The sequence below is a fragment of the Lasioglossum baleicum genome, chromosome 13 (assembly GCF_051020765.1).
Source record: "Lasioglossum baleicum chromosome 13, iyLasBale1, whole genome shotgun sequence".
Classification (NCBI taxonomy): Eukaryota; Metazoa; Arthropoda; class Insecta; order Hymenoptera; family Halictidae; genus Lasioglossum; species Lasioglossum baleicum.
This window is the reverse complement of record NC_134941.1, coordinates 13,014,569-13,039,700: the sequence shown is the minus strand read 5'-3', so window position 1 is coordinate 13,039,700 and position 25,132 is coordinate 13,014,569. Positions and strand designations below refer to the sequence as shown.

Sequence of the window (25,132 nt, the reverse complement as noted above, 5' to 3'; positions counted from 1 at the left end):
GCCCGCCTCCGGCGCACGCGCGCTCTCTTCTCGCGACCGAATACATTTCATACGTTTCACACATTTCGCGCGTTTCCATACACTTCGTACACTTCATATACGGTTCATACGGTTCGCGTACATCTCGCCTGGCTCGCAATTAAATTGTTCTTTTCGGGCGAGCGCCGTTCCCAAACGCACATTTCGAAGCCCCGGCTCAAGAACCGACGACCGATCGAATTGTTTTCCGACGGATCCACGCCGAGAAGAATTTCACGGTAATCCAAATGGTCAGTGTTCGATGAAAAATGCAGAATTGGCGCTGGGATATCGTTTGATGGAACAATTCCATTAGAGTTTTCGCCTGGGATCGGCTGACAAGGGATGCGGGCTGGGATGGAGATGGAACGAGAGGAAATAAAACGAGGGTCGGGAGAGCCCAGGAGCCATGCATGGCAAGAGAGAGATAGAGAGAAGGAGAGAGAGAGGCGCGTACGAACATTTTTCGAAAAGAGCTCGGAAAAGCCCCAGTGGCCGGTTGAATCGTGTACACAATGGCGTTTCGCAAGGCTGCAGAGGGACTTTCCTTCGAGCCGGAACTTTCCTCCAGTGTGTCCTCGCCTCGTTTCGAATTTCCTACTACGGCGACGCTTATTCCCACAAATTATTCGTGTCCCGAACACGGTATTCCCGGCCCCCGAATAATCGACGAGCTACCGTTCCATTTTCTTCTCGATTCGCCCGGCGAGAATAAACGATGGAAATGGCGTTGCTCGTCTGTCAGAATCCGATCGGACGAAGATTTGAAATTTTTGACAGAGAGCAAGAGAGAGGAGAATAGTCTCCGCGGCTCCCGTGTTCTGTCGACCGATTACAAACTGAAATTTCACCGTCGAACGTGTGCGCGCCCCTTTTAGCCTATAAAATTTGTCTCTGTCCGGAGCGACATCGGGCCGCTGTTACGCGTATAATGGGTTAATGACCGGTTGCCGCGCATATACGCGAGCACTTATTGTTTATGCTATGAATAGTTTATTCCGTATCGTTGTTCGTCGACGTCCGGCCACTGTGCCGGTCGGCCACGCTTCGACGATGCACAAGCGTCATTCGCCAAACTCGTGAAAGCGTTCCCCCGCGAACGAAAGAACATAAGTGTCGCGTTGTTGCGCTGTTACGCGAATTTACGCACGCCATGGATCACCAGTATAAAGAATGGATACAGAGAGACTACGGGACAATCATACATTTTTAACTTTAAGAAGGAACTCGGTGTAGAGAATTTTTATTTCAGTATCTTTTTGATCTTGTCCCTTTGAACGCGGAGTTTTAAGACAGATTAGAAAGATCGGTTCTCCGAAAATCGCAGGAGGTAAAATGAAAACTGGCCACCGGTTTGCTCGACGCGGGGATCATTCGATGGGGAATCGCGGTTTGGCAGACGAGAGCTGTTCATCGATTTCTCGCCGGCTGCTCACCCGCCGTGTGTGTATGTGCACCGGCGAAATGCATAAATAAAGCCGCGTAAAAGCAGGAAACTCGACCGTTGTTTTCCGCTCGCGTGGACCGGGTTAAATGGCGGTAACCGTGCTGTTTTGTAAGTGGCGCTCGGGAAATTTGTCGGAGAACGGAGAAGGGCTCGCGCGATAAAACTGCTTCGAGTGATACACGCGGCGAAACGAATTAAATTTGCTTCCACCGTTCGACTGCGCTTTTTCCGATACTCCCTCTCTCTCTTCGCTTGCAGAGATCTACGTGGATGGACGTAGATCTTCCCGGGGTTCCATCGACTCCTTGGAACGCTGGCCCGTGACTCTGCATCGCTTTTAGAGAGAGCTTCGCTACAGACCGAGAGCCTCGAGCTACGTTTTATAAGAGTTCGCTCGTTTTTAGCGTTATCCACTATCTATCGGCGCTTTGAGCTTGTAACTGAAACCTAAAGTGGATCATGAGGTACATCAAAGACTGTATGCTGTGGGAGAGGTCTAAGTTATCTGAAGGATCAGCCATGCGGGGCTAATAATCCTAAGGTTTGATAATAATTAGCTGTACGGATGGATGGTAATGAGAATCAGCAATATTTGGTAGGCGTGGCCTATACTGAGGAGGCGTGGCCTGAGTTAAGTAGTCTCCTTGACCCAAGGCAATCTCAAGATAAGAATATGGTATACCAGCCTCGACGAATCTGCAATAGTTCGTCATTTCAACCACCCGTCTTGTTTTCCGGAATAAACAAGGCGTGGCCTCGCAAGGCTCGCTGTCTTGAGAGTATTTTAAACCTTGTATTTTAGACGCTCCGAAAGTTAAGAGTGGACTGTACCAGTCTTGGCGGGTCAAGTTGCTCGTTCCGACCATCCGCCTCTGTTTTCCCGAGTGAAGTGGGCGTGGTCCAGTCGAGTAGGCGTGGCTCCGTAGCTCTTACTGCCACCAGAGCTCGTATAAAGCTCCGTGGGGCAATCAGTGCTGGTGGCTGGCTCGTCGGCAATATTTTCGAGGCTCTGAACGTCTCGAATGGAATATGCGAGCGTTAGCGGATCGGGTTCGGAGTTTCGTCGAAGTTCGTTGAATCTGTTTGATCGTTCGCGGGCCGGGGATCGAGCGAGAATAGGAGGAGGACAAGCTCGGGAGTTGAATCGGATCCAGATGCTGCACAGAGGGTTGTCGTAGCCGGGAGCTGACTCGCGTAAAGACTGTTCGGGGTTACGAGAGAAGAAGACGCGAAGGAGGAGAGGGTGCGGGAGCTCGCGGAGGGAATTGAGGAGGAACGAGCTGGCGTCGAAGCGACGAGAGAAACCCGTCCGGAAGAACAAGTTGCTCTCTCGCGTTCCCAGTCGTCGTTGTTTGTATTTTCGAGGCTGCTGCGGCGGTTACGAGGGGCCTTCAAAAACTTTTAATTAATACAGATGACAAGAACACAAAGCCTCGGCCGAGCAAAGAATTTCGGAACAAAGGAAAGAGAAGAGTATTGTTGTCGAGTCTTGTTACGAGTGACGCGTCGTGCCGTTTCCCGTTTCGTCTCGACTCGTCTCGTCTGGCCGCGTCCCGTCATCGTCGCGGGAGGCACAGGTCGAAAGTAGGGATACACGGTCCGGCTGTCTGCTCTTCTCTGCTTGGCTCGGCTCGACTCGGATCCGCGCGAGAAAAAGGTCCACAGGTGAAAGGCCGACCGGGGAGCAGAGATAAAAAGCGTAAGTAGAAAGGAAACGAGGAGCAACGCGTGGAAACGCGGCCGAACAAGCTTCCGTGTCAGCATCATCCAGTTCTCTTTACTTCCGCTTCTGTGTTTCGTCCTTTCACAACGACGGAAGGAGACGCCGGCGACAAGGGGAACGGCGCTTTCCACCCAGCGTTTGCCGTTTTACAAGCTAACACGCGCCGACCGTTCCCCTCTTCTCCCTGATCTCTCGCCAGCCACCAGCAATCGGTCGCATTGACCCTTTACCGATCTTCCGCTCGTTTCTGACCAATAAAAATTTTTTCTTTCAGCTATTCATTTTTAACTCGAGCAATTTGGAACTTTATGTTTTCACAGATTACCGACTAGATCTTGTTTAATCACGCCCGAAGGAATTCGCAAACGAGCAATCTGTTTTCGAAATTTTTTGACAAGCTTCGCACCGCACCCAACAGATCACTTTTTCCCCGAAATTGATAGGTGCAACTGAAGCCACCGCTTCAGTTTTTACAAAAAAGAAAAATACTTGGTTTGTTTACTCCCGCGCTCCCGGTTTGCCGCTACGTGTTCCGTTTTTTTTAACAAAAAAAAAAAAATAAAAAACGTTTTGACACGCTTGGTATTACCTTACACCGCAACCACAAATATCGGTACACCGAAATATGTGAGCGCAAACAATTTTTCGATTGCCTTCTTACGCAGCGAAGAATATTCGACAAGGTTCTTCCTCGTCACGGTTCGAGTTTAATCGCGGCCACTGCGGCAGTATTTCCGCGCGCGAGTTCGGTAATTAATTGGTGTTGATTTATCACCGGTTTAGCATTGAATAAATTCCGGATCGACCGGGGTGGCCCGTTAAAAAGTCGAAAATATTGTTTCAGCGGAGGCAGATACGAAAGCCGCGAAATCCATTACGCGAGTGTGCGTATGTATCGAATGTGAAGAGCAACGTTTATTCCATCGGTCGGTTGCGGATGGTTCGACAGGATATTTTTGTTCCGACAGCGGAAACATTTTTGTCGATTGAAAAATCCAAAGTCGTACTCGACAACGGACTCGGCGTCGGATGAGGGACGACGTGTTCCGTCGAAACGACGGATACGCGGGTCGTGGCGAATCTTCGTCGTCGCGCGGCGGTTTTGCTCGTTGGACGAACGAAAACAGGGGGAGAGGAACTTTTAAGCCGGGAAGGAACTTGGAGCGCGACGCCAGATTTTAATTAGTCTTTCCCATGGTCAGGAGCCGTCGATGCGCGCGGAAATTTCCGCTCCTCGACTCGGCGGCGAAACTTTAACGACCGACATAATTATACTTAATTGCGTAGGCGGGGAATTTAATAAAACGACATTATCGCTTATCGGGGCCGGCGTTAACGCTTCCGACGCGACGACGGTCGTTGTATTAACCCTTCCGTCGCGCAAATCTTCGTTCGCCGCGAATCGAGCACCGTCCGCTCTGTTTTCTTATTTTGCTAATTATTCCGCTTCCATTCAGCCGTGTTCGCCATCGCTTCCCAAGAAGGTTTTCATTCTCTTTTTAATCCGACGAGCAATCCCTCCAGTTTATCGTACCGTGGAGTCCGTAATGCTGTGAATTATGGCGTATTTACGTTGACTGGGGCTAAATTCTTGTCGTAACTATTTTAATTCGCTTACGGCGCGTTTCCGAAGTATTGCACAGAATTAAAGAACGTCTATATACAATAAATTGTAACCAATCCTCTATAATTATTGAAGAAAGGAATAAACTTCTACCTGGCTCTAGCGATTACAGCGTACCGATCACGGTGTTTGGAAGGCAAAGGGTTAAGAGCAGGATCAGCCATAAAAATCGCGAGTTTCGAGGGATCAGAGACAGCCCCCGCTAGTTTCTAATTAAACGTCCCATCGAAGTCTTCGGTTTCGGTCGCGTCCGGAGTGAAAGACTGGCCCGGGGTTTCGGTACCGATCTGATTAATGTTGCATCGTTCGATCGTTTGCCCCCCGTATCGATCTCCGTCCTCTGGTAAACGGAAAGCCAAATGAACGAGGAAACGGCGGGAACGGTGCGCACGGGGGCGAGAGTGTGTAAGCGGGGGTTGGTGAACCCGGAGTTCGTCTCGTTTGCGGGAGAAATCGTTTACACGTGTGTGCACGTCGGTGCGTTCCGATGTGCCCCGTTCCTCTCATTATTTGGAATCGCACGCGTACCTACGTGCCACGCCGAGCTGGCCAGGGAACACCAAGATATCCATTCGTGCCGAATCGAAAGCACTCGGCAACGCGTTATCCCCGTTTTCCGACGGATTTCCCTGTTACACTGACGACCAGGGCACCGGGGTCACAAATAACTATCTTTGACCCGAACCGGATTTAAATGATATTTCACGAAAATCTCATTGTGTCTGGTAGCCTGTTGAATTGTCAGTGTCCAGTTGTAAACGAGAAATTCAACTCCACGCACAACGTTCCATGCTTTTCGTTGAAATAGTCGGGTTATAATTTCTAATGTGCGTCGAAAGTGGACTGGTTCGAGGATTGGAAATTGACCCCGATGTTTCGGAAATGAATCGCCGAAAAGTTGTCCAGTTTCCGAAATTCTCCGTTGCCGAAAAGTTGGCTTATTCATCCGACGAAATTTCTACGCGAGAACTTTGTTGCCCGGAGCAGTTTTCTGACCGACAGAGGCAGCCAAGAGAATGCGACGACCGCGATTATTCGACCATCGAGCGATTATTCTCGACGGGGTCGTCGATGATGGGGCTCGTTGCGGCGGATCGGAATTTTGATCGATTCCCGGCTCCTCGGGAGAGCAGTGAGTTTGCGATCGAGAGCGAGAGAGAGAGAGAGAGGAGAACCTCTCGCGGAGACGTTCGTGATCGATTATGGGTGGCCGAGCCGCGATACGCAATCTCCCGTTATTTCGCTGTGTATGCGTTTAATATTCGATCCGTGAGACTCGGTAGCGGAACGATACGAAGCTGCGAGTTTCCGTCGCGACGACGCCAACGACTATAGCCTGCGAGGAGAGGAGGCTTCTGGAACTTAATACTGGCCCGATTTCCCTTCCGCGAACGGTGCGCGATGTCGCGATAAAAATTTCCATACGGCGAGATCGCGGCCGGAATTCTCGCGCCGGCAAAGAGCCGCAACCGTTTCGAAGGGATTTGCCCTTGCTTGGATCACGATCCCGAGTTTCGTCGTTCCGAGGATGATCTAGCCTGCTTTTAGGAGTCTCACGCGCGAAAAACATCGACGGATATTCACCTTTGTCGGGTTCGATCCGTGAGAGAAAAGGAGGAACGGAGCTCGAAGACACCGGCTCCTACGGTTTAATCCGTTTCCGCCCGATTTTCAGCCCCTCTTTTGTTCGTTCCATCTCGGTTTAGCTCACGACGTTGCCGTCGTTGTCATCGGCGACGGTGGTGGCGGTTCCTTTGCCACTGACAATTGGATTCGCCGCACTACTCCCGTCGAGTTACAGATTTTTCCTTTCCGCGAAAATTTCCTTAGAGTCCCCTTTGACAGGGGATCCCCCATCCCGGAGAGTTCTGTTCCCTCCTCGGTTCCCTCTTTGGCCCTGCTCGTTCCCTCGCCCCTGGGATCCGAGCGGAATGGAGCGGATTGGAGCAACGCCTCTAAGTACTGTGGAAGAAGGTTCGTTACCGGTCGTCGGCCCTGTTTTCTTGCGGTTTTAAGAGCGACGCCGGCGAAGATTGCTCCGCGGAGCAGTCTCCCGGCTCCTGGGAGCCGCGGAGACACGCCTATCTGCCCCTGGCCACGCCTACTCGACGAAGTGGAGAGTTTGGCGATTTTCGTATCGTTTTCTCAGTATTCAGCTGTGGCCGTGATTCTTTTCGAAGAGAGTAGAAAGCGCTGGACCGTCCGTTTCCCCGGTGATTGATACGGAAAGGATGTTCAGGAATCATTGATAACACGCGACGTCCGCGGTGTCGGTCTTCTTCTTTTTTTTTCGTGGTCGCCCGGTTTTCTTTTCCGTCGCGTCACGTCGAGCCGAGTTCGAGTTCGAGTCGCGTCGGATCGATACGCGGACCCGTACGCGAACCCGGTTGTTCGATCGATACGAGAAAATTTATGTAGGTGGCGATAACCGATGCCCGCGACGAGCCGCAATTACGATTTCGAGCGTAATTGGCGACGACCGGAAAGACGACGCTGCTCTCCGATTACTAATAGTTGCCGATTCAATTAGAGGGTGTATCAGCCAATTAAATCGGCTCCCGACGAATATAACGACGGCACTCTTTGCCGACGACTTTTTTTCCGAGCGGCATTCTTTCCACTCGACCGTCGCGACGCTTGTCTCGTCTAACTATATTCTTCGGCTCTCTCTCTCTCTCTCTCTCTCTCTCTCTCTCTCTTTCTCTATCTCGTAAAGCTTCCACTGCGAAAGAGAGTTTCAAGACGCCGCGAGTCTCTTTGCGAAAGAACGGATTCCGTGCTCGAGCGGGTCTTGATTTTTAACTCGTTCCGTGATCAAGGCCATTAAAGAGGTGGGCGACGGCAGAGGGGCAGACGTCGGAAGGGAGAAAACGTTTCTCGGAGGGATTCGAATCTTTGCCGTTCTCATACACTCGTTTCGCGCGTCTACGTGCTCGATTACCGGCAAATTTACTGCGTAATAAAACGCGACCGCCTGAAACGCGTGTTATCGAAAAACCGTGCCGATTTTCCACGCGCTCGTCGTGGAAACTTTGCCCTCTAGCGCGTTCATCGCTCCGTGACGAGTCCACCGTTCTTGCTCCTCGATCTGGGATACGATTTGCACGCGGAGAGATCGCGAAACGAAACTGGTCTATGATACTGATTTTACGTGATTTCAAGATCGACGAATTTCTACGCAATTTCTCAAAGCGTCGCAACAGAGAAAACATTTGGAAAATTGTTTTTCATCTGTCGGCAGTCAGTTCTTTTCGCGTCATGAACAGAAAGCTTTACAGATTTTAGCTCAAACAAACCTTTGGACTGGTTTGGAAATACAACGAAATTATTCATGAAATGTTTAACCCGTAATTGGGCTCAGTGCGTTGCGCATATTCGAACGTGAATAATTACAAAAATATGCGTAATGGGAGTGCGAATGAGATACAATATTAGCACGGTGTGTTCTAGGGTAGTAACTTGTCTGTCTGAAAGGAGGAATTCCGTTTAGATAAAATCCTAAAATGGACTTTCGGCTGGCTGGCGCGGCAGCTCGTTACGAGCGGCGAATGAGCCGCATAAAGAGTGGGATTGTCGACACGCAGCGTCGAACGTGGAAGTTTAACGAAAATCGCTCGTGGCTGGTATTATATTTCCCGGCCGGAGAAATAGTTAATTAAAACGGCCGTAATTTACCTGTGAAAGAGCGACGCGCGCGCCGATACACGCTCCAGTGCGGCGCGTATATGTATAGCCGACTGTAAGCGGCGGTTTTTTCATTTACGTAGAAAGCGCGGCTCATTGCGCGTACCCGAACTCCATTATGATTTAATCACCGGCTACTCGTGAGTCGGTGCTCGGGGATTCGTATACGGCGTTCTGTCGTCGTTATCGTTGTTGCCCGTTGCCGTTCCCGTCGTTGTTGTTGTTGCGACGACCGTATCGCGGGGGGGGGGACCCGGCAGCAAGATAACCAACCCGCAACTCCGTTTAGTAAATCAACACCGAAGTGCATCGATAGCTGGCATCAGAGAGCATGAGAGACAGAGGTAGAACGAGAGAGGGATGGAGCGGGAAATTCACTTTTACCGCGAGCGGGGCGGTATACATCAACGCGACGATCAACTAATTATCAACGCAACCGAACTCGTGTCAACATTAATCGCGGTCCACGACGACCAGGTCCACGGCGAGCTCGATTTACAATTTATAAACATCGGGACCGGCAACGGGAAAGTGACCGAATTATTTTATCGTCGGACCGTGTGCGCTGCACGCGTACGTACGCTTCGTGCACCCTTCTACTCTGTGCTCTCGCAGGTTTAGCTCACGCTCGCGAACGCGCTCAATTTTCAACGCGGTGTGCGGCGTCCGCCCCCCGGAGAGCATCGCTGAAAAATCACCGCCTCTCTCTACCCCGGTCTCCTTCTCTCTCTCTCTTTGTCACACCAACGCTTTTGAATTCCTTTCGGCCGGGGCCGGAATTTTCATCCACCGCGGACGAGAAGAAAGGAACCACGGGAGAAGAGAGGAGCACACCGACGGGAAAAGAGAGGCGAAGAATAGCGGCGCGGGGATACGGATATTTCCGAGCGTAATTTTCCAGTGGACGGCGCCAAGAAATGTTTATTCATAAGTTACTAGAATGCGCGCGATGCGCGATTGTTCCGCGACGTTTTACACGATCGTGCGCGGGACCCGGTGGCCGTCTCGTCCCGCCGGTTTTACTGGCCTTCCCCGTTTTTCCGACGATACACCCCAACCACCAGTCACGCACCTGCTCCGGGATCCGCCAGGAAAACGTGAAACCATCGCGACAGACCCTGCGAGCCCTTTACCCAACGACCAATTTTTGTATATTCCCTATTTCAGTCCTCGAAGTTTCAAGTGCTTGTGGAATATTATGGTGAAACAATTTTTTAAAGTTCGAATCGCGAGAGAGAGAAAGAGAGCGATGTAGAGCCGGCTGGTTTCGAACGGGGGCACCTCTGTGTGAACTTTTTCGCAAAATTCTTTTTTTTTAAACTACCCATCCAATTTTGGTCAAATATCGAGGGGAATGTTCTGCACGAGCTGGCGCGGCTGTAGGGTCCACCATTTTTTCGGTGGCTCGATTATTTGATTTTTTGGAGGTGGTTGAAATCGACTCATCGGTGGAAATTGTACTTCGCTCTTTATACTGACACTAGTGTTCTGTAGGGATCGGAATTTTTCGAAAACGTTCCTGTATTTTAGAGAATGAGATACAATCTATACAACGAAAAGAATTTCCAAAAAAATCCGAAGCATCGTCTGTTTTCACCAGGGACCATAACTGTTATAACCAAAAAGAAAGAAAAATAATAGAATAACAAGTATTTCTTCGACTAAAATCGTATTGGTTATAAATTAGGATTATAAATAGACTGCGGATCTTCATGCAAAATAAAAGATTTCTGCATTGATTGCAAGACACATGAGCCAAATATAAATTGCTTCCTTCTTTTAATTATCTTATTAAGGTGAGACTAATACACTGGTGGCCTTCAATCCATTTAATATGTCCACTGTTTTAAATTCTACGTACCCATTTTTGTTTCTCTCATCGATAACTGTTATGAGCGATAGAAATAAATTTCTCTTATCGATAACTGCTTTGAGCAATCGAAACAGTTTTTCTTCATCGATAACACTTATCGAGGAGGATCCAATTTTTTGGACACCAATAGTAACTGTTATTTGTAACCAAAAAGTATAAAAATCGATATTTTTTAATCGTTTTGTCCTTCGAATCGTTTACTTTACATTTTCTCTACATTATCTTAAATTTCAATAACAATAAAGTTTTTATTAATGATTATCATCGTAGAAAATGTTAAAATAACTGTTATTTTTGGTCCCTGGTTTTCTCGCGACCAAACCTAGCTATAGTGGGCGGGCGGATAGAGGAGTGGTGGGGAGATCTCGCGCGCTATTAGCCATTTCCCTTACTGAACCGTCTCCGCAGCCGCCGACGCGCGTCCTTACCGAGCAACCGACAAAAAATGATGGAAACGGTGCATCGGTTAGCCTTCCCGCGAGCTGACGCGTTCGTAGCCGCGGCATCGGTTGAATATAATGTGTTTCCTACAATCCCGGCCCCTTTGTAGTTTCGAAATACGTTAATCCGGATTATAAATTCGTAATTCCGGTTAAGCGGATCAGAGAGCGTTGCGCTTCGGCAAACCGTGGGGGTAGGGAAAAAAAACCCCGGGAAATCTATCGTAAACGTTATCGGATGACAGGCTCGGGCGCCGGTTATATCGGGCCCGTGTGCTTTTCGGTGCCGGTTTTCGTCGATGCCCGGGACAAAGCCTCGCTGCCATCGGCCGCCGCGTATTTCTCGAACGGTCGCTCGTAAAACAGGATACTTGGAGAGTTTAGTTACACAGGACGCAACGAAAGAACAGTATTACGCGGTCGAGTCGACGGGTCGAGAGAGAGAGAGAGAGAGAGAGAGAGCGGAGAGCAGCGCAAAGGGTCAACGTCGACACCGATATTTCCCTCCGGCGATCGTTTTCCGGACTACCAACATCTTTTCCTTCCGATCTCCAGTCTCTTTTTCCCTCTAGGGAAAACAACTTTTCATTTGATGACGACGGGGAGAATAGATTTTATTGTGGGACGAATAAAGAACACCGTAACCGCGCGGCATTCTTAACGCATTCGCTGTCCCGATGTCTATGGTGCACGGCGATTTTAAGTCGAAGAAGCCCTACAAGTTTTTTAAGAGCGACGATAGATTGTTTTCTTTCGGAACGATCCTGTGCTTCGGAGTTTAACGGCTGTCGTACTTCTACGCTGTTATGGTAGAGTTATTTGACTCGAGTATGATGCTAAAAATGGGTTAATGCTTTCAGCACAGCCCAAAAATCGGAGACGAAGTTGCTTGTTCGGGTTTGAAAATGAATTTTTCAATTAGGATATGAAAAATGCAAAAAAGTTGGAAGAGTACTTAGCGTAACGCGTCTTAACTTTTCAAGACTTGTTCCAGTAAATAAATTAAATTCATTCTTGTGGCTTACGTCACTCAGCCTCCCTTGAACCCTGTCGAAATTATTGATGGAGCTGCACGAATTATAAGTTGAATTATTGCAATATGGATAGGTCGACGTAAACCCGAAGAACACAGCAGGATTAATCTAACAAGTTGTATTATGTGCACAATCTCCGTTCGAAATGAATGCACCGAGTTACAACGCGACCAGAGAGAAGTTGAATGCTTTACAATATCCTGATACGGACATGCAGCAGTTTTGCCTCGGGACGTAAGAGTTAAATAATTTTCGATCGTCGAACAGAATGGAATAATGCGCACAGAAATAAAACTGTCAAGGCATTACGGTGTTTTAAAGGAAAACCGTACTGTACACAGTTCAACAGCACGACTGCCGGGAAGTTGAGCACAAGTTCCCATTCCGCTAGTTTCAAAGTGGCTTCCTGGCTAATTATACGCATAGTATCACCGAATCAGTCTCACCATGCCACGTGGGAAAACTTCTTCCGAATTGATTATTTAATTTTAGACCGTGCTAAGTGCAATCTGGCAATAAATTCAAACTGGATCTAAAGATAACATTTTTAACACAAATCAAATTAAACGTATCTAGTTCCAAATCTAGTCTAAAAGAAGAGTAACACACTTTTCGACACAGAATAAAACTAATCGTTCTGGAAGCTTCAAATCTCTAATTCATGAACTTCGTACATAAAATCACCATGACATATATATCTCTGGCGAACGAACAGAAGAGTAGAAGACGTCGAAATGGTTCGATTTTAACAGAAGGAAAGTCTTCTTAAATCGAACATGGATATTTTACAAGACTAATGAAACCGAGCGTGTAATTTTTAATGGTCTGCAGATTTTATGCAGTCGTGACAAAAATAGAGTGAAATGTGGAACGGTGAAACATTAGAAGAAACTGCAGACTCCGTAACATCGTTTTAAGTTTACAAAAGTTATTAGGAGTAGAAATCAATTTTTCTATCACTCTTGCATAAGTATGGTTTAATTAATAATTCCTACTTGTACTCTTTCGCTCGTCCAGCACAGATAAATGATTCTCGGGATGGCAAAAACGCAAGAATATCTCTCTCCCTCTCTCTCTACTTGACTTGGCTAGCGAATGGAAAAATTGGCGCGAAACGAACGACGCAGATCGCGCTGACACTCGAATTAGCGTACTGATAATTATTTCGCGCTCGCGCGATTCTAATCGCGATTCCCGGCTCTAATAGACAGGTTATTGTAACGTTAAACCGTGTCGGACGTCTGGTATCTGGCGCGGTTGGATCTCATCGTCGCGATGGGGCCGGTAATTTCGTTATCTGCGCGCTCTTTTTCCGCGTTCTCGTTCGGTAGCGTGGAGTGGCAATCGATGGGGTGAAACGCGGGGACGACTGGCGGTGCACGTGAAACAAAAATTACCACTCTGCGAACGAATTACCCGTGACTTAGGCTATGTCTTAATTGAACCATGCTCTAATTCACTGGTCCGCGGGAAACGAAAATTACCGTTCGATGAATGACTATTTAGAAAGCAAAAGACTTTATTTCAGCATGCCTCGTTCTAGTTTCGCAAACAAAATGAACTTGATCCAGCGCGAATTTTTCGGCACCGAGCGTGTCAGTGGAGAAATTCGCGGCCCCCGTCGAAAGCCCTGACGGAGAATAGTGGTAGAGAGTGGTCGGCGTACCGTCGAGACGGGGCGAGAAAAGGAAGATTGTTTCGAAGTAGCAACACACGCTTGGCAACTTACCCGGTCGGAAAGAGTGTGTCGGTGCGGTCGGTCGCGGACAGAGAGAAGCGAAGACCCGGTTTTCTTGATGTCCGGGGTTGGAGGAAGAAGAAGAAGAAGAAGACGGTAGTCGGCGTACTCCCAGGGGCCACCGGAGTTCCGTGGTTGGACGGCGAACGGTGTCCGTGGTTCTCGAGGCAGGGCAAAAAGGAATAAAGAAACTGTTTCTCTCTCTCTCCGCACACCGGACGGAGAGTCTTGTGGAATCGCGCGTCGTCGGGGAGCGCAAGCGTCGAAGATCGCGGCACGCGTATATAATAATACTCTTCCTCTCTCTCTCTCTCTTTCTCTTTCTCTCCGTGTGCTCAATGATCTCTGGCAGATCCCGCGGATCCTTTTGCGTTAGAGGCAAACACCACCCCGGTGCGTTTCGAAAGGTAGCAGCCTCGTGGTCGAGCCACGAGCACCGACGTCCCTGGGAGTACCACGCGGACAAACATCGAGCTAGAAACTGCGATACGTCGGCCAGAGCACGGCGTCGGCTCACCCCGGACATCCTCCTACAAGGGAGACGCATGCGTCGCGTTTAAACCGACGCCGAAACCACCCTCTCCGCGCCCCTTCTCGCTCTCTCACCCCCTACCTTTCTCTTTTCGCTGTTCGACTCTTTCACTTTCCCCCTCGTTTCTCGCGGTCCACGCTTTCTTCTCGAAAATCCTTCGTTTCTCAAACCCAACGCCTCGAGTCTACCTTTTGAAAATTCAAAGAGAGTCCGAGACACCTGAATAGGCTCCGTACTAAATCATCCCCCAGGAATTATAAGCGTCGTCGATCGTCGGGCATTGTTTCGCCTGGTTTTTGCGATCCACGGGCCTCCGAGACGACGACGACGAAGACGGCGAAAATCTTTCCCGGCGCAAATTCGTACGCGTTTCGTGGTCGGATCTCGGGCCAGAGGGGATGGAAACGCATGCGCCGCAGCCCGCCGGTAGGCTGCGAGGGGGTATCGTCGCGGGGTATGGGGGTGAGTCAGTCAAGCCGCAGCGCGCGTTCGGAAAACTACCCCTAACGCGATCTCTCGCGTCCTCGCGAGCGATTTCTAATTGAATCGCGAGTCCGCGGACGAAGCCGCGCGCGTTGCCCCCTCCGTTTCGGACACGGTGCATCCTCCGTTGTCCCCACGGTCGCCTAATCGGAAGCCGAGTGCGCGAGATCCGCCGTGTCGCCAAACCGAACGCGCGAACGCGAACGGAGAGGGCCCTTCGACAGTGGTCAAACTGGTGAAACCGCGAGCGTTTGCGAGCGCGGAAATCTTTCTCTGCGATGGCGGAATCAGCGCAGGAATTAAATCTGCCTTGAGTTTCAAACCGCCCCGGCCTGGAGACTTCGAAGAAGCTTTAGTTAGTCGAGCTAGCGAAAATAGGAAATTCTAGAAGGGTTGTGCAGGCGTTCTTCCTTGCGGGGATGGCTGAAGAATCGAATGGATAAACTCTGCCACGAATATAAAAATTCTCAGCTTCGAGGTGGTGCTTCCGATCACAAGCACAGTGTCCTAGAAAGTTCGGGAAACCAGAAAACCTGCCAGAAATTTCGAAACAAGAGCTTCGTAACAAAATCCAAAATTTAACATCGTGATTCGGAAGAACCGTTCTGAATTGCGCGGAGATTGAGATGGCAGGGGAGCCAAAGCGACGAAGCCTTAACAACCCTGAGCTTTAAAGTCTGAACCGTTCTTCGAAGTGTTCGCCGGAAGCTTGTCGAGGCTAGCGTGCTCGGAGGCAGTTTGTCATCGGCGGGATCGTCGATGGAAGTAGCGATCGTCCCGGCGATCTCGAGGATCGAGGGTACGAGGGTGGCAACGGGGTCGACGGAGTCGGTGGTGAGGTAGAATGAAGAGGAAGACGGTCCTGTTCGAGGCTGGCAGGAGCAGCGAGGCAGACTCGAGGCTGGCGATGTAACGTCGGCTGCCGGAGGCAGAGTTTTTTCCGGAGACAGGGTGGACGCGTTCGCCCCGGAGCCCTGACGAAAAAATATGGGATGGTCGTGGAATCATCGGAAGAAAGAGTCTGGGTAATCGTTTGGTGACTGTCGGGTGCACCGGGCGAGCTGGGTATGAGCGATTTCGGCGGGTCGCAAGAGGGGAGGCTCGGCGGAAGACGTTTGTTCTGGATCTCGGTGCTGCTGTTTGGTTGCGTTGTCGTCGTCGGGGCAGGTTGTTAGCGTTGGGAAGAGGAGAACGAACGAAGAGACGAAGTGCGTTGTTCCCCGGGGAAATCCGTCGAGGGGGTACTTTTTGGGAACGAGGTCGGTGACGTCGTTCGCAAAATCGATCTTCTTTTCGCGATTGCCAGCCGAGACGGAAGAAAGAAGGTGCGGACAAGGAAGACGAACATCGGTGGTGGTAGCAAGAGGAAGAGAAGAAAGAAGAAAGAAGAATGCAGGAAGCAAAGGGATGATGTGAACCGCGCGCGAGGCACTTTGCTCTCTCTCTCTCTCTCTCGGCGCTATCTCTCGCGTTCAAGTAGGAGAGTGTGCGGTCGTTAACGATGCTCGCGGAAAACTTGTCGTTTTTATCTTTGACCGTTTCCACACGTAGGATATAGAACGGCGCGCGAGCGGGGCCCCGCTGCGATGGTAAATGGCGCGTGTCGATAGTTGCGCTCGGTTCTCGCTGAATAAGCGTTTCCATTTCCCTCGCATGTACGCGTTGTCTGTCAGCCATCGGCCGAACGGAAAGTATTTTTTTACAAGAGCGGCGGACAGTCGAATGTGTACGCGGTGAATCGACCGCGAGCGACGGAAGATCGTCGCCGATCGTGTATACTCATTTTTGTCGCGCACTGCTCGAGATATCGAGATCTCATCCCCGTCCAATTCCTGGTCCACGGTTCGTGATCTCTGCTACCCTGAAGATATATCATCGTCCACAACAGTTTTTCTTCCTCGCCCGTGAAAAATTTCGACGTCCAGCCAAGCGGAGAGTGAAGGTGGTATGTTATGACGAAGGGTGATTTGTATTTTCATAGGTGGAACGCTGCGTCGGTGGTAATTAGTGTGCAGTGATCAGGGGTGACCGAGGGAAGACGGGAAAGAGGGTGGTCAATATGACTCCTATTTTCCTCGTCCTGTTGGTGGCACTCGACCCGATTGTCGCGCAGCATAGTGGTGAGTAATCGACCAGAGAAATCTAATTTACGCGAAAGACTGTGTGTTGCGAGCAACCGGACATTCACGAACTCTCTACGAACCGGTTGAGGACTATTTCCGCGACACTGTGTGACGGACACTATGAACACTATGACGTGATCGTAAATTTCGGCGCCGATCGTCGCGAGGATCCCTCAGACTCCTCCTCTCCGCTCGAACACGAGCGAAGACGAGTGGGCTGACGATCGCGTCGTATGCGTGTTTCGACGACTCGTTTCTCGTTCGATTAGTGCACCATTAGTTTTACCAGGTCTGGATGGTGGGAAAAATGTCGGGGAACATTCAAGGTCTTTAAACGGGGCCGTATATTTTTATTATCGTTGAGAAACTGGCACGATCCAGACCTGTGATAGCGCGATCTTAATGCGATCTAAAGTCCGAGAGAAAAAGTTTTTACTGCCTGAAACTGAATTATGTCTTTCTATGACATTTTTCGTGTCGTTCGAAACCGAAGTGGTGTGCTTATGGTGCACTTAGTCGAAAGGCGTATCGTGCGCTTGACTAATATACCGAGTAGATCGTTCGAATCGGTTTGATCTTTTCTGTTGCATCATTCAGAAGACAAGGAACCAGATCCTTCTGCAAACGAGTTACACTGTCGACAAATTTTGCACTCGGCAGAGAATTGTTTTACAAATTGATTCTACGTCAAAGAAGTAAAAAAAAGCACACACATGGAACGAGAGAATACAAAAGAGAACTTTTCTTTCCGCTTTTCATCGAGCCTGTTAAAAGATTGCCGTGGAAATAGTAGGAACGAGTTAATTCGCGCGATATGTGTCAGAGAAACGATCGTCTCAGCACGCAGCCAGCGTGACGGTAGCCCAAAGCGGTCGATCCTCGCGATCGATACGTTGCGCCGCGTGACACGCACGACACGCGGTGTCGCGTGCACGTTTCGCAGGGGATAAAGAAAAAAAAGTGAAAGGCGACTGTTTCGCCTCGGAGGTGTTTCAACGGCTCGGAACGACGCGCGACGCCTTCTCGAACAGGAGTAAAATTCCACGTCGGAAACGAAAACGCAGCCTCGAAGCTCCAATCAGCAATTGGACCTCTGATCGAAGCTGCGAGGCTATCGTTTTCCGACGCGTTCTAGTGCGCGGTCGACGGTGATCTAATCCACTTGTGGCTAAAAGCTGCGAGCGTGTCGCGTGCTTCGCGTTCGTCGAATCGTTGCGCAATCGTCGGATAAATGATCGCGAATCATCGCGAGTCGTGGCCAGAAGCTGCTGCCCGCGACGAAGAAGACACTCTGCGAAAGCGAACGATCATCTGCGATGGATCGGGATCCATAGAAACTGACGAACCCGACGACGGACAGACGAGGGGAACGCCTCGTGGGCCTGTCCGTCCGTTCGCAGCGCTCTCAGCGCTCTCAGCGAGTCGCATCTCGCTCGAGTACAGCTCGGTCCTATGCTTTTCCACGGATAGATGTACATGTACATACACAGACGTATGTAGGTATATATATCGACGGATAGCCGCGCGTGTTTCGCCTGAATGACGAATCTCGGCCGATCATTGAATGGATTTCAGGGGCGGTAATCGCGGTAATTACGCGAATGCGTCGCTTCGGTGCTCGCTAATTCGACCAAGCTTTGCAAGCCGACTACACGACGATACAACTGCGACCCTATTCTACTACATTCTCGGTAATTAATTGTTCACGATCGACGATATTTTTTTACACGCCAACAAAGCTTCTCTTACCCGGAGACTCGGTCTTGTAGGTGGTTCTATGGATTCTAGGTCGTGCGTGGAGTCAGGGACTAGCATACTACTAGTATAGCACGCGCTTACGGTGAATACAACTTGGGTGGACCTTGTACAGTCGCTAATTTGTAAGGGAATCGTGTGGATTACTATGTGACTGTTGTAAATGAAGTTTAAGCATTTGTTGTAATTAGACTACGGACTTCATGCGTTGATAAGAGAAATTAATTGATGTAGAAGACGGCGTGGACATCTCTTAACGCTAGAACCACCGTTCAAGTGAGATTTGTAGAAATATTTTCTTGGGTAGCTTTTTCAGTATACTTTTTCTAGCTAAGTACATGTTACCATGAAAATCATTGTTAATATTATAAGGGAATGTACAGGGTGTCTCAGTTAACTTGACCACCTTGAATATCTTTGTTGCTTTTAAAGATACGTCAAATTTCTTGAGTAATTTTTTAAAAAATGAAGGGGTGACCAATTCAACTTTGTCCTTCAGACATTTGACGTATCTTTAAAAACAACAAAGATATTCAAGGTGGTCAAGTTAGCTGGGACACCTTGTATATCAGTCTCGATCAGGACTCTGTAGTTCCAGCGTCGAAAACGGATTCTGAATCAGCCCGTGGAATTCCGATTGTCGATTCGCGGCAGTCGGTATTTTCCCGGAGAAATTCCATAGCGTTTGGAGATATATCCGGCGATTGTCGCCGATGCTTCTCTTTAATTCGAGGTCTGAATCGCCGGCAGACGGTATCCATCGGCCCGCGAATGGAAAACTGTCGGTCAAAGGACCGGCGCTTCTAAGAGTAAGTAGAAGAAGAAGTAAAGGAGGGTAAGGATATAGAGGAGAGACGGTAAAGATGGAAACCGCAAAAAGAATCTCGAAAGGAGGATGAGCTCTGAATCCATAGTTAATGCAGATCCGTCCCGTCTGTGTCGTGGATAGGGAAATAGCCGAGGTCGAGCAAGGAAGATTTCCTCGGAGGTTCGCTCGCTGTCGCGCGTCCTCGAAAAATCATCCTCGAGGGTAGCAAGGGCGAAAGCACGACGGCCGGATGCCGCCGCCGGCTTCCTGTCTATCCATCTATTTATCTTTCTCTTCGCCTCTACCCTTCGAGCACAGCTCGTGCCGCTGATGCTACTGCCGCTGTGCTCGTCCCCCGATTCGTCACTTCCGCGCATCTTTCTGAAAATACAACCTCTGACAATAAGCTTCGCGAACTCCGTCCGTGCGAAATTGCTGCCCGAATATCGTTCGAGTTATCTTCAAGGCTCCTTGCTCCTGGGACGATGTTCGACGATGCATCTGTGCTTTCCAGGCGCGGGACGACCTCCATTGTAAATCTGGTATCACGGATTTTTGAGAATTTTTCGAGTACAAGGAGAGTTAGGTATTTTCTCTTATCGCGGGGATCCACGATCTTTCATAGAACTTTCAGACGTCAGAGTTTCGGAGAACTTTCACGGACAGAAATAATTGACACGATTGGATATATTTTCTCTCGTTGTTAAATACTGATCATTCCATCTTCGAGCTACTATTCTCGGGAAAGTGCGCGCTCCCCATAAATAAGTCGCTCTTTCATTCAATTTGCAGGGAGCCACAGCTAAAGGGAGCTTTCGGGAACAGTTAAAAATTATTGACACAGTTGTCTCCCTTCTCAGCCAAACTACAATCAAAGTTGTCATAAACTGGATCTGTTCCCAGTTCTTTTTAGATGAAAAATAGATGCTAAACACATTTGTCCATCCCTCCATCCGCAGCAGAGTTTAAATAGATTGAGTTATTTCCTAACAAATTGTGGATCCAGCAGTGACGCAGCTGAACCTCCTGGGACATTATAAATTCGGGTATGGAGATTCACCGTTTTTCGGACCGTTCTCGCCATTGGGATGATCAAACTCCGCTAAGCTGGCCATAACGAAGCTGTCGCGCGAATCCGGCAAGGACGAGGTCCTTTGACCATACAATTTCTGGTTGGGGGTGTACCTTTTCGTGAGGGGGGAATGGTCGAGATTCCGCGTGGTTGATCGTGACGGGAACCGCGATAATTTACGTTCCGTCGGGCGCAGCGACGTGTTACGGCCCCCGTACCCGTCGTTGTTTTTATCGGTAATTGACAGAGTAGACGTAACGGAAAAACGAGCGGACGGCCGCGAAAGGGATGGGTACGGTCAAAGCGCGTGCGGCGGGGTACACGCTCGAAAAAGCGACACGGACGCGATAAGCAAAGAGCGCAGCACTCGTTCGCGCGCGCACGTCTGCTAACGATATGCGACAGCCTTCCGTGCGTTCTCGTTGCAGCAGTTCGGCGCGTTCGTGGCTCCCGTTCGTCAGTTTTTCAATTCCGTTTCCCATCGGTGTTCCCCCGGTAAATTTCGTCCGGACCCCTAATTCCTCGTTAATTGGAAAAAACGAAAGGCTGTGCTCCTCTCTCCCTCTCGACGAGAGAGCAAGCCGGACCAGCGAAAAGGAACAGTTCGTTAGAAAACGGTTTCAACTTTCGATTCGGGGCCAAGTTGCCCCGGCGAAAGCCTACTGCGATAAGGCAAACTCGATGAGTTTATCGATGATAAAAAAAGTCAGGGTCGACGCGATAAAAGAAGATCCCGGGTGTGGGGAATTTGAATTCGATGTCCGGGGATGATAAAACCACGCGTATTTAGCCTCTAGAGCGTGTATCTCGCTCCCTGGGAGGCGGGGCTAACTCCGGTAGGCGTGGCATTGTTGCTCTCGCATAAGAAAGTAAGGCAATTTTAAACGTGTTTCTTGGGCGGCTGGTAAGACAATTGTAGATCCGATTTTAAAAGGAGCTGGTGTGATAAACTGTCTTTTTTAAATTCTACGAACAGACTGCAGACAGATGAAGTTATCAGCGCGTCGGGAAGCCGTCAGCGCGATGATCCGCGGAGAAGTTGAAAGATAACAGAATCAGGTCGCGACGATGGTAGAAAGAAGAAGAAGAGATCGCGGTCGTAGTGGCGGTCGTGAGCTCTCGCGGGTCGGTCAAAGTGGCTCGCGGGAAGAAGAAGAAGAAGAAGAAGGCCGTGGGGTGATAAAGTAAAAAAGTTACTCGAGCTATTTTATGGGATACCCCAGCGCGTCGGGGGTCCTCCGCGATCCTCGGTCTTCGAGGGGGTGGCAGAGGGAGTAAAAGAAGGTAGCAGAGCAACATAGCACAGCGTGGTAGGATACGTTGCATCCTCCGCCGTTTCGTTCTTGCTTCGTGTCCACCCCCGTCGCGGGGCGCAGGCTTTTACGGTATCGAACGAGTGTCGTCGGGATAAGCTCGGAGGTTGGCCTAGGCTCTCTCGCAGCAGGTATCGCGGCGAACGCTGCCAACCGATGTAGACGAAGAGGTAGACGAAGAAGAGACGGTAGACGAATGCCAGAGTAGGAGGCGAACGGGGTTTCTTCAGGAGCGAGCGAGAGAGAGAAGCAGGGGTTGGCTTAGCCGCAACATTCTCGGGTTTACACCCCCGTCGCGAACTTCCCGTGGATCTGGGATTAGCCGTGCTAGGCGACGAAGGTTCGTTCGGGGAGTTAAACTGATTTTGCCGTCGCGTCGCGGCTAGGGCACGCGATTTTTTCCTCGACTCGAGTATTAGTAATTGCTCGACGCGCACGGTCCCCTTCTCCGAGAGGGGAACGACGAGGAAATATCGAGGCTACGATGCTTGCCAGGCGATAATGCCGCCGCAGACGGCGAGAGAGATCGGTGGCCGACCGGGGCGATAACTTTCCATCGGCCCCCGAAGACGGTGATATCAAGACCGTGGCGGTACCACCGATGCTGTTCCTCTTTTTTCCACTGGCGCTGTTTCTCTCCCTCCTTCGGCCGAGCGGCAATTTATGGGCGGCCAAAGTGCAGTTCGCTGTTCCCATCCGGCACCGAGTGTCATCTCCCTCGCGCACCGCGCATATGCCAGATCGATCTAATTGACGTGTATATTAGGGCGGTCCTTAGCTGTAGGGATTTCAAATTTTGTCCGTGACTTTTCTTACCCTCTTAAATCGTGACACTCTGCGAGAGAAAATCCCAAATGTAACTAGAAAATGTTTGACTAGATAGTTTCTGTGTGAAGAGGAAGGTAGAGGGAGTGGAATTCGGAGGTCTATCCTTCGTCACGTGTAAACGTAGTTTCCGGTCGGCCGCAGACGCTTGCTCGCGCGCGCGCGCGCTCGACGCGGCGTGTGAACGCCGAGCAGAAACCGCACGACTCGCACGCGAGCGTCTTCGTCGTTGCGGTGAACGCCGACCGACACGGGCCGTAAGTAAGGAAACGGGAACCGCAATTTACCGACTTTAAGGCGGGGGTGGCCCACGGTTTGCATACCATTACGATTACCGCTTAACCGAACGATCCGTGTACGGCGCGCCGCGAATTACGAGACGCAACGTCTTCGTCGACGTCGGCCATGCCCCGGGACCAAGTTTTGATTTTCCACAAGGTCCGGATATATCCTGCGGGTCCTAACTATCTCTGCCTCCTCCTCGTCCCCGATAAAATTAGATTTTCCATGGAACTCGAACGAGAAACGGCTTAAAAGAGTTTTTCTCGTAATTTCTGAAGCTGATCTTTAAATTGGATGACGTTTCTGCTAAGCGAAGTAATTAAAGTTGCGAAGGTTCCCTCTCTCGCTCGCTCGCTCTCTCTCTCTTGCTTTCTGGTCCTGCCCCGCTTGGTATCCGGGGCCGAGATCGTTCCACGGGAAGGAGGCACACACTCGAGGGCCGTAGAAGATCGGTTTCCTGGGAATTTCGTTACGAAAATAGGGAAGAGCTCTTCTCCGTTTAATTTCTAGCGAGCCTCGACTCCTTTGGGATCGTCGGGTGTCGAGGGGAGGAGGGGGAACGTGGTGGAGCGAGAGAGAGACTCCCGATGTTCGAGGAGAACGCAACCGTTCAATTTTTTCGATGCCCTTGAGAAATCGCGAGAGACCGCGGGATCCGACTCGAGATTATTCGATTTCGAACAACCATGAGATTCCGGGCGATGGGGTCGCCTTACAAAACTGCAATTAGTTCGAGTACGTGACTCGTCGACGTCGTCGTCGTCGTCGTCGTCGTCATCGTCGACGACGTCGTTGGCGCTGGCGTTGACGTCCTAGTTCCCCGACGTGCGCGAAAGGAAGCGTTGGACCGAGTCTCGCGCCGAGGAGCCAAGTTAGCACTTAATTCGCCGAGCTTTCAGTTTACGAAACTCTCGACAACCAGGGGACCGGTTGCGCGCTGCGCGCTTGCTTATGAAAAGAGAGAAAGATGCGCTCTCGGGGACGGTGCGAGCCGAGACGAAACGCTTCACACAGAGTAGAGAGGAGAGGAAAGGAGAAAGAGAGAGAGAGAGAGAGAGAGAGAGGGATCGAGCGCGGCGAGCGTACCAACCGAGTTTCGGGAACTGTGCTCGGACGGCGAGCTCGTTAAGGGCTTCCTCGCCGCCGTAACGCGCGGCCGTCTTTCGCGCTGATTGGGGCTCCGGTGACGGCGTCTAATTAATGACGCGTTGATCAGTCCAACCCGCTCGCCTCCGGAAAGACGAGAATACTCGCAGACCCCTCCCACTCGCCTGTGTTTTCCATTATTCTTCTGTCGCACGCGAAACCTCGGGAACGGTTGGCTAGATCGCTGAACCACTTTCCGAGTTTTTTTTTTGTCGGGGAAGCACGAAGTCTTTCGCCGTGGCATTTCCGTGGAATGTTTCGCGTGTGCTCTAGTCAACTTCTCAAATTCTTTTACAGCTGGAAGATCCGAATTGAAGAATCCGACTTTGGGACTTTTTTGCGACGAAACTATAAACTGTTTCACCGTGGTGTTTCTGCGTAAAGTTTCGCTTATGCTTTAACGAGATCCTCCAATTTTTCGACCACAGGGAAATCATAACTGAGCTCGTTACAAGCGATCAAGGTATAAGAAGTTTTCAAGATTAACTATCGGCTTTTTACACCCCTTTTTCATTAAACTTCCGTGAACTGTAAAATAGAAATAAAAAATGTTATCGTCTTAAACGTATCTGTAGCTATACACACAGGTGTGCTGAAGATGTGTACGAAGTTTGAGGTTGGTCGATCAAGTAGATCTGCGGAGCTATCGAAACAATTCGAAGGACCTGTCGAGGCGCGAGTGGCGTCAAGCGCAGGAAAACAACTGGTTTCGATGGAAAACGCGAGTGAACGACCTCGACAGCAGGCAAAGCGTTCCCGGCAGTGTTAGGATCGAGGGGGACGATGAAAATTGGGCAGGGGCACGCTAACGATCGTGGGCACGGCTCGGGGTCCGCGTGTGGGTAAGCGGTTCTCGGACGGGCGATTAAGAGGATCTAATCAATGACAGAGAAAATAACGGGATAAACACCGAAGGGGAGTTCTTTTATCGCCGACAAAGTGGAGGTAGCACCCCCGACGATTTGCAGTAGCGGCACGAGGGGGGCGGGGTGGGAAACGCGCGGTTAAACGTCCGCGATAAACTCGCCAAGCGTGGGCGGGAGCGAGCGCGCGAAATCTGGGGCAGAACACGATGGAGGGAGAGGGAGAAAAGCGCAAAGCGTACTCGAGACAACGTAGATGGGCCGTTAAGATAAGAACGCGAAGATTTCTGGACGGGAGGGACCAGGAAGAAGCAGGAAAGGTCAACGCGACGCGTAATTTCGCTGGTAA

At 50.1% G+C, this 25,132-nt stretch overlaps 1 protein-coding gene and 1 long non-coding RNA gene across 10 annotated transcripts in view; one reads left to right on the top strand and one right to left on the bottom strand.

Moving 5' to 3' along the window:
* LOC143215361 (uncharacterized) overlaps positions 1 to 14,204 on the bottom strand; it is a 74,313-nt gene extending 60,109 nt beyond the window's left edge. Inside the window, exon 1 of the long non-coding RNA XR_013010361.1 lies at positions 13,573 to 14,204. This is a non-coding gene — a long non-coding RNA (uncharacterized LOC143215361). The remainder of the gene's footprint in view (positions 1 to 13,572) is intronic.
* Lar (tyrosine-protein phosphatase Lar) overlaps positions 1 to 25,132 on the top strand; it is a 413,198-nt gene that overhangs the window by 159,415 nt on the left and 228,651 nt on the right. For all 9 annotated transcript variants that reach the window (XM_076437440.1, XM_076437441.1, XM_076437439.1 and 6 more), the window contains one exon: positions 16,578 to 16,716. In XM_076437440.1, coding sequence (XP_076293555.1) covers positions 16,656 to 16,716 — 61 coding nt within the window. In that variant the 5' untranslated portion in view covers positions 16,578 to 16,655. The remainder of the gene's footprint in view (positions 1 to 16,577; positions 16,717 to 25,132) is intronic.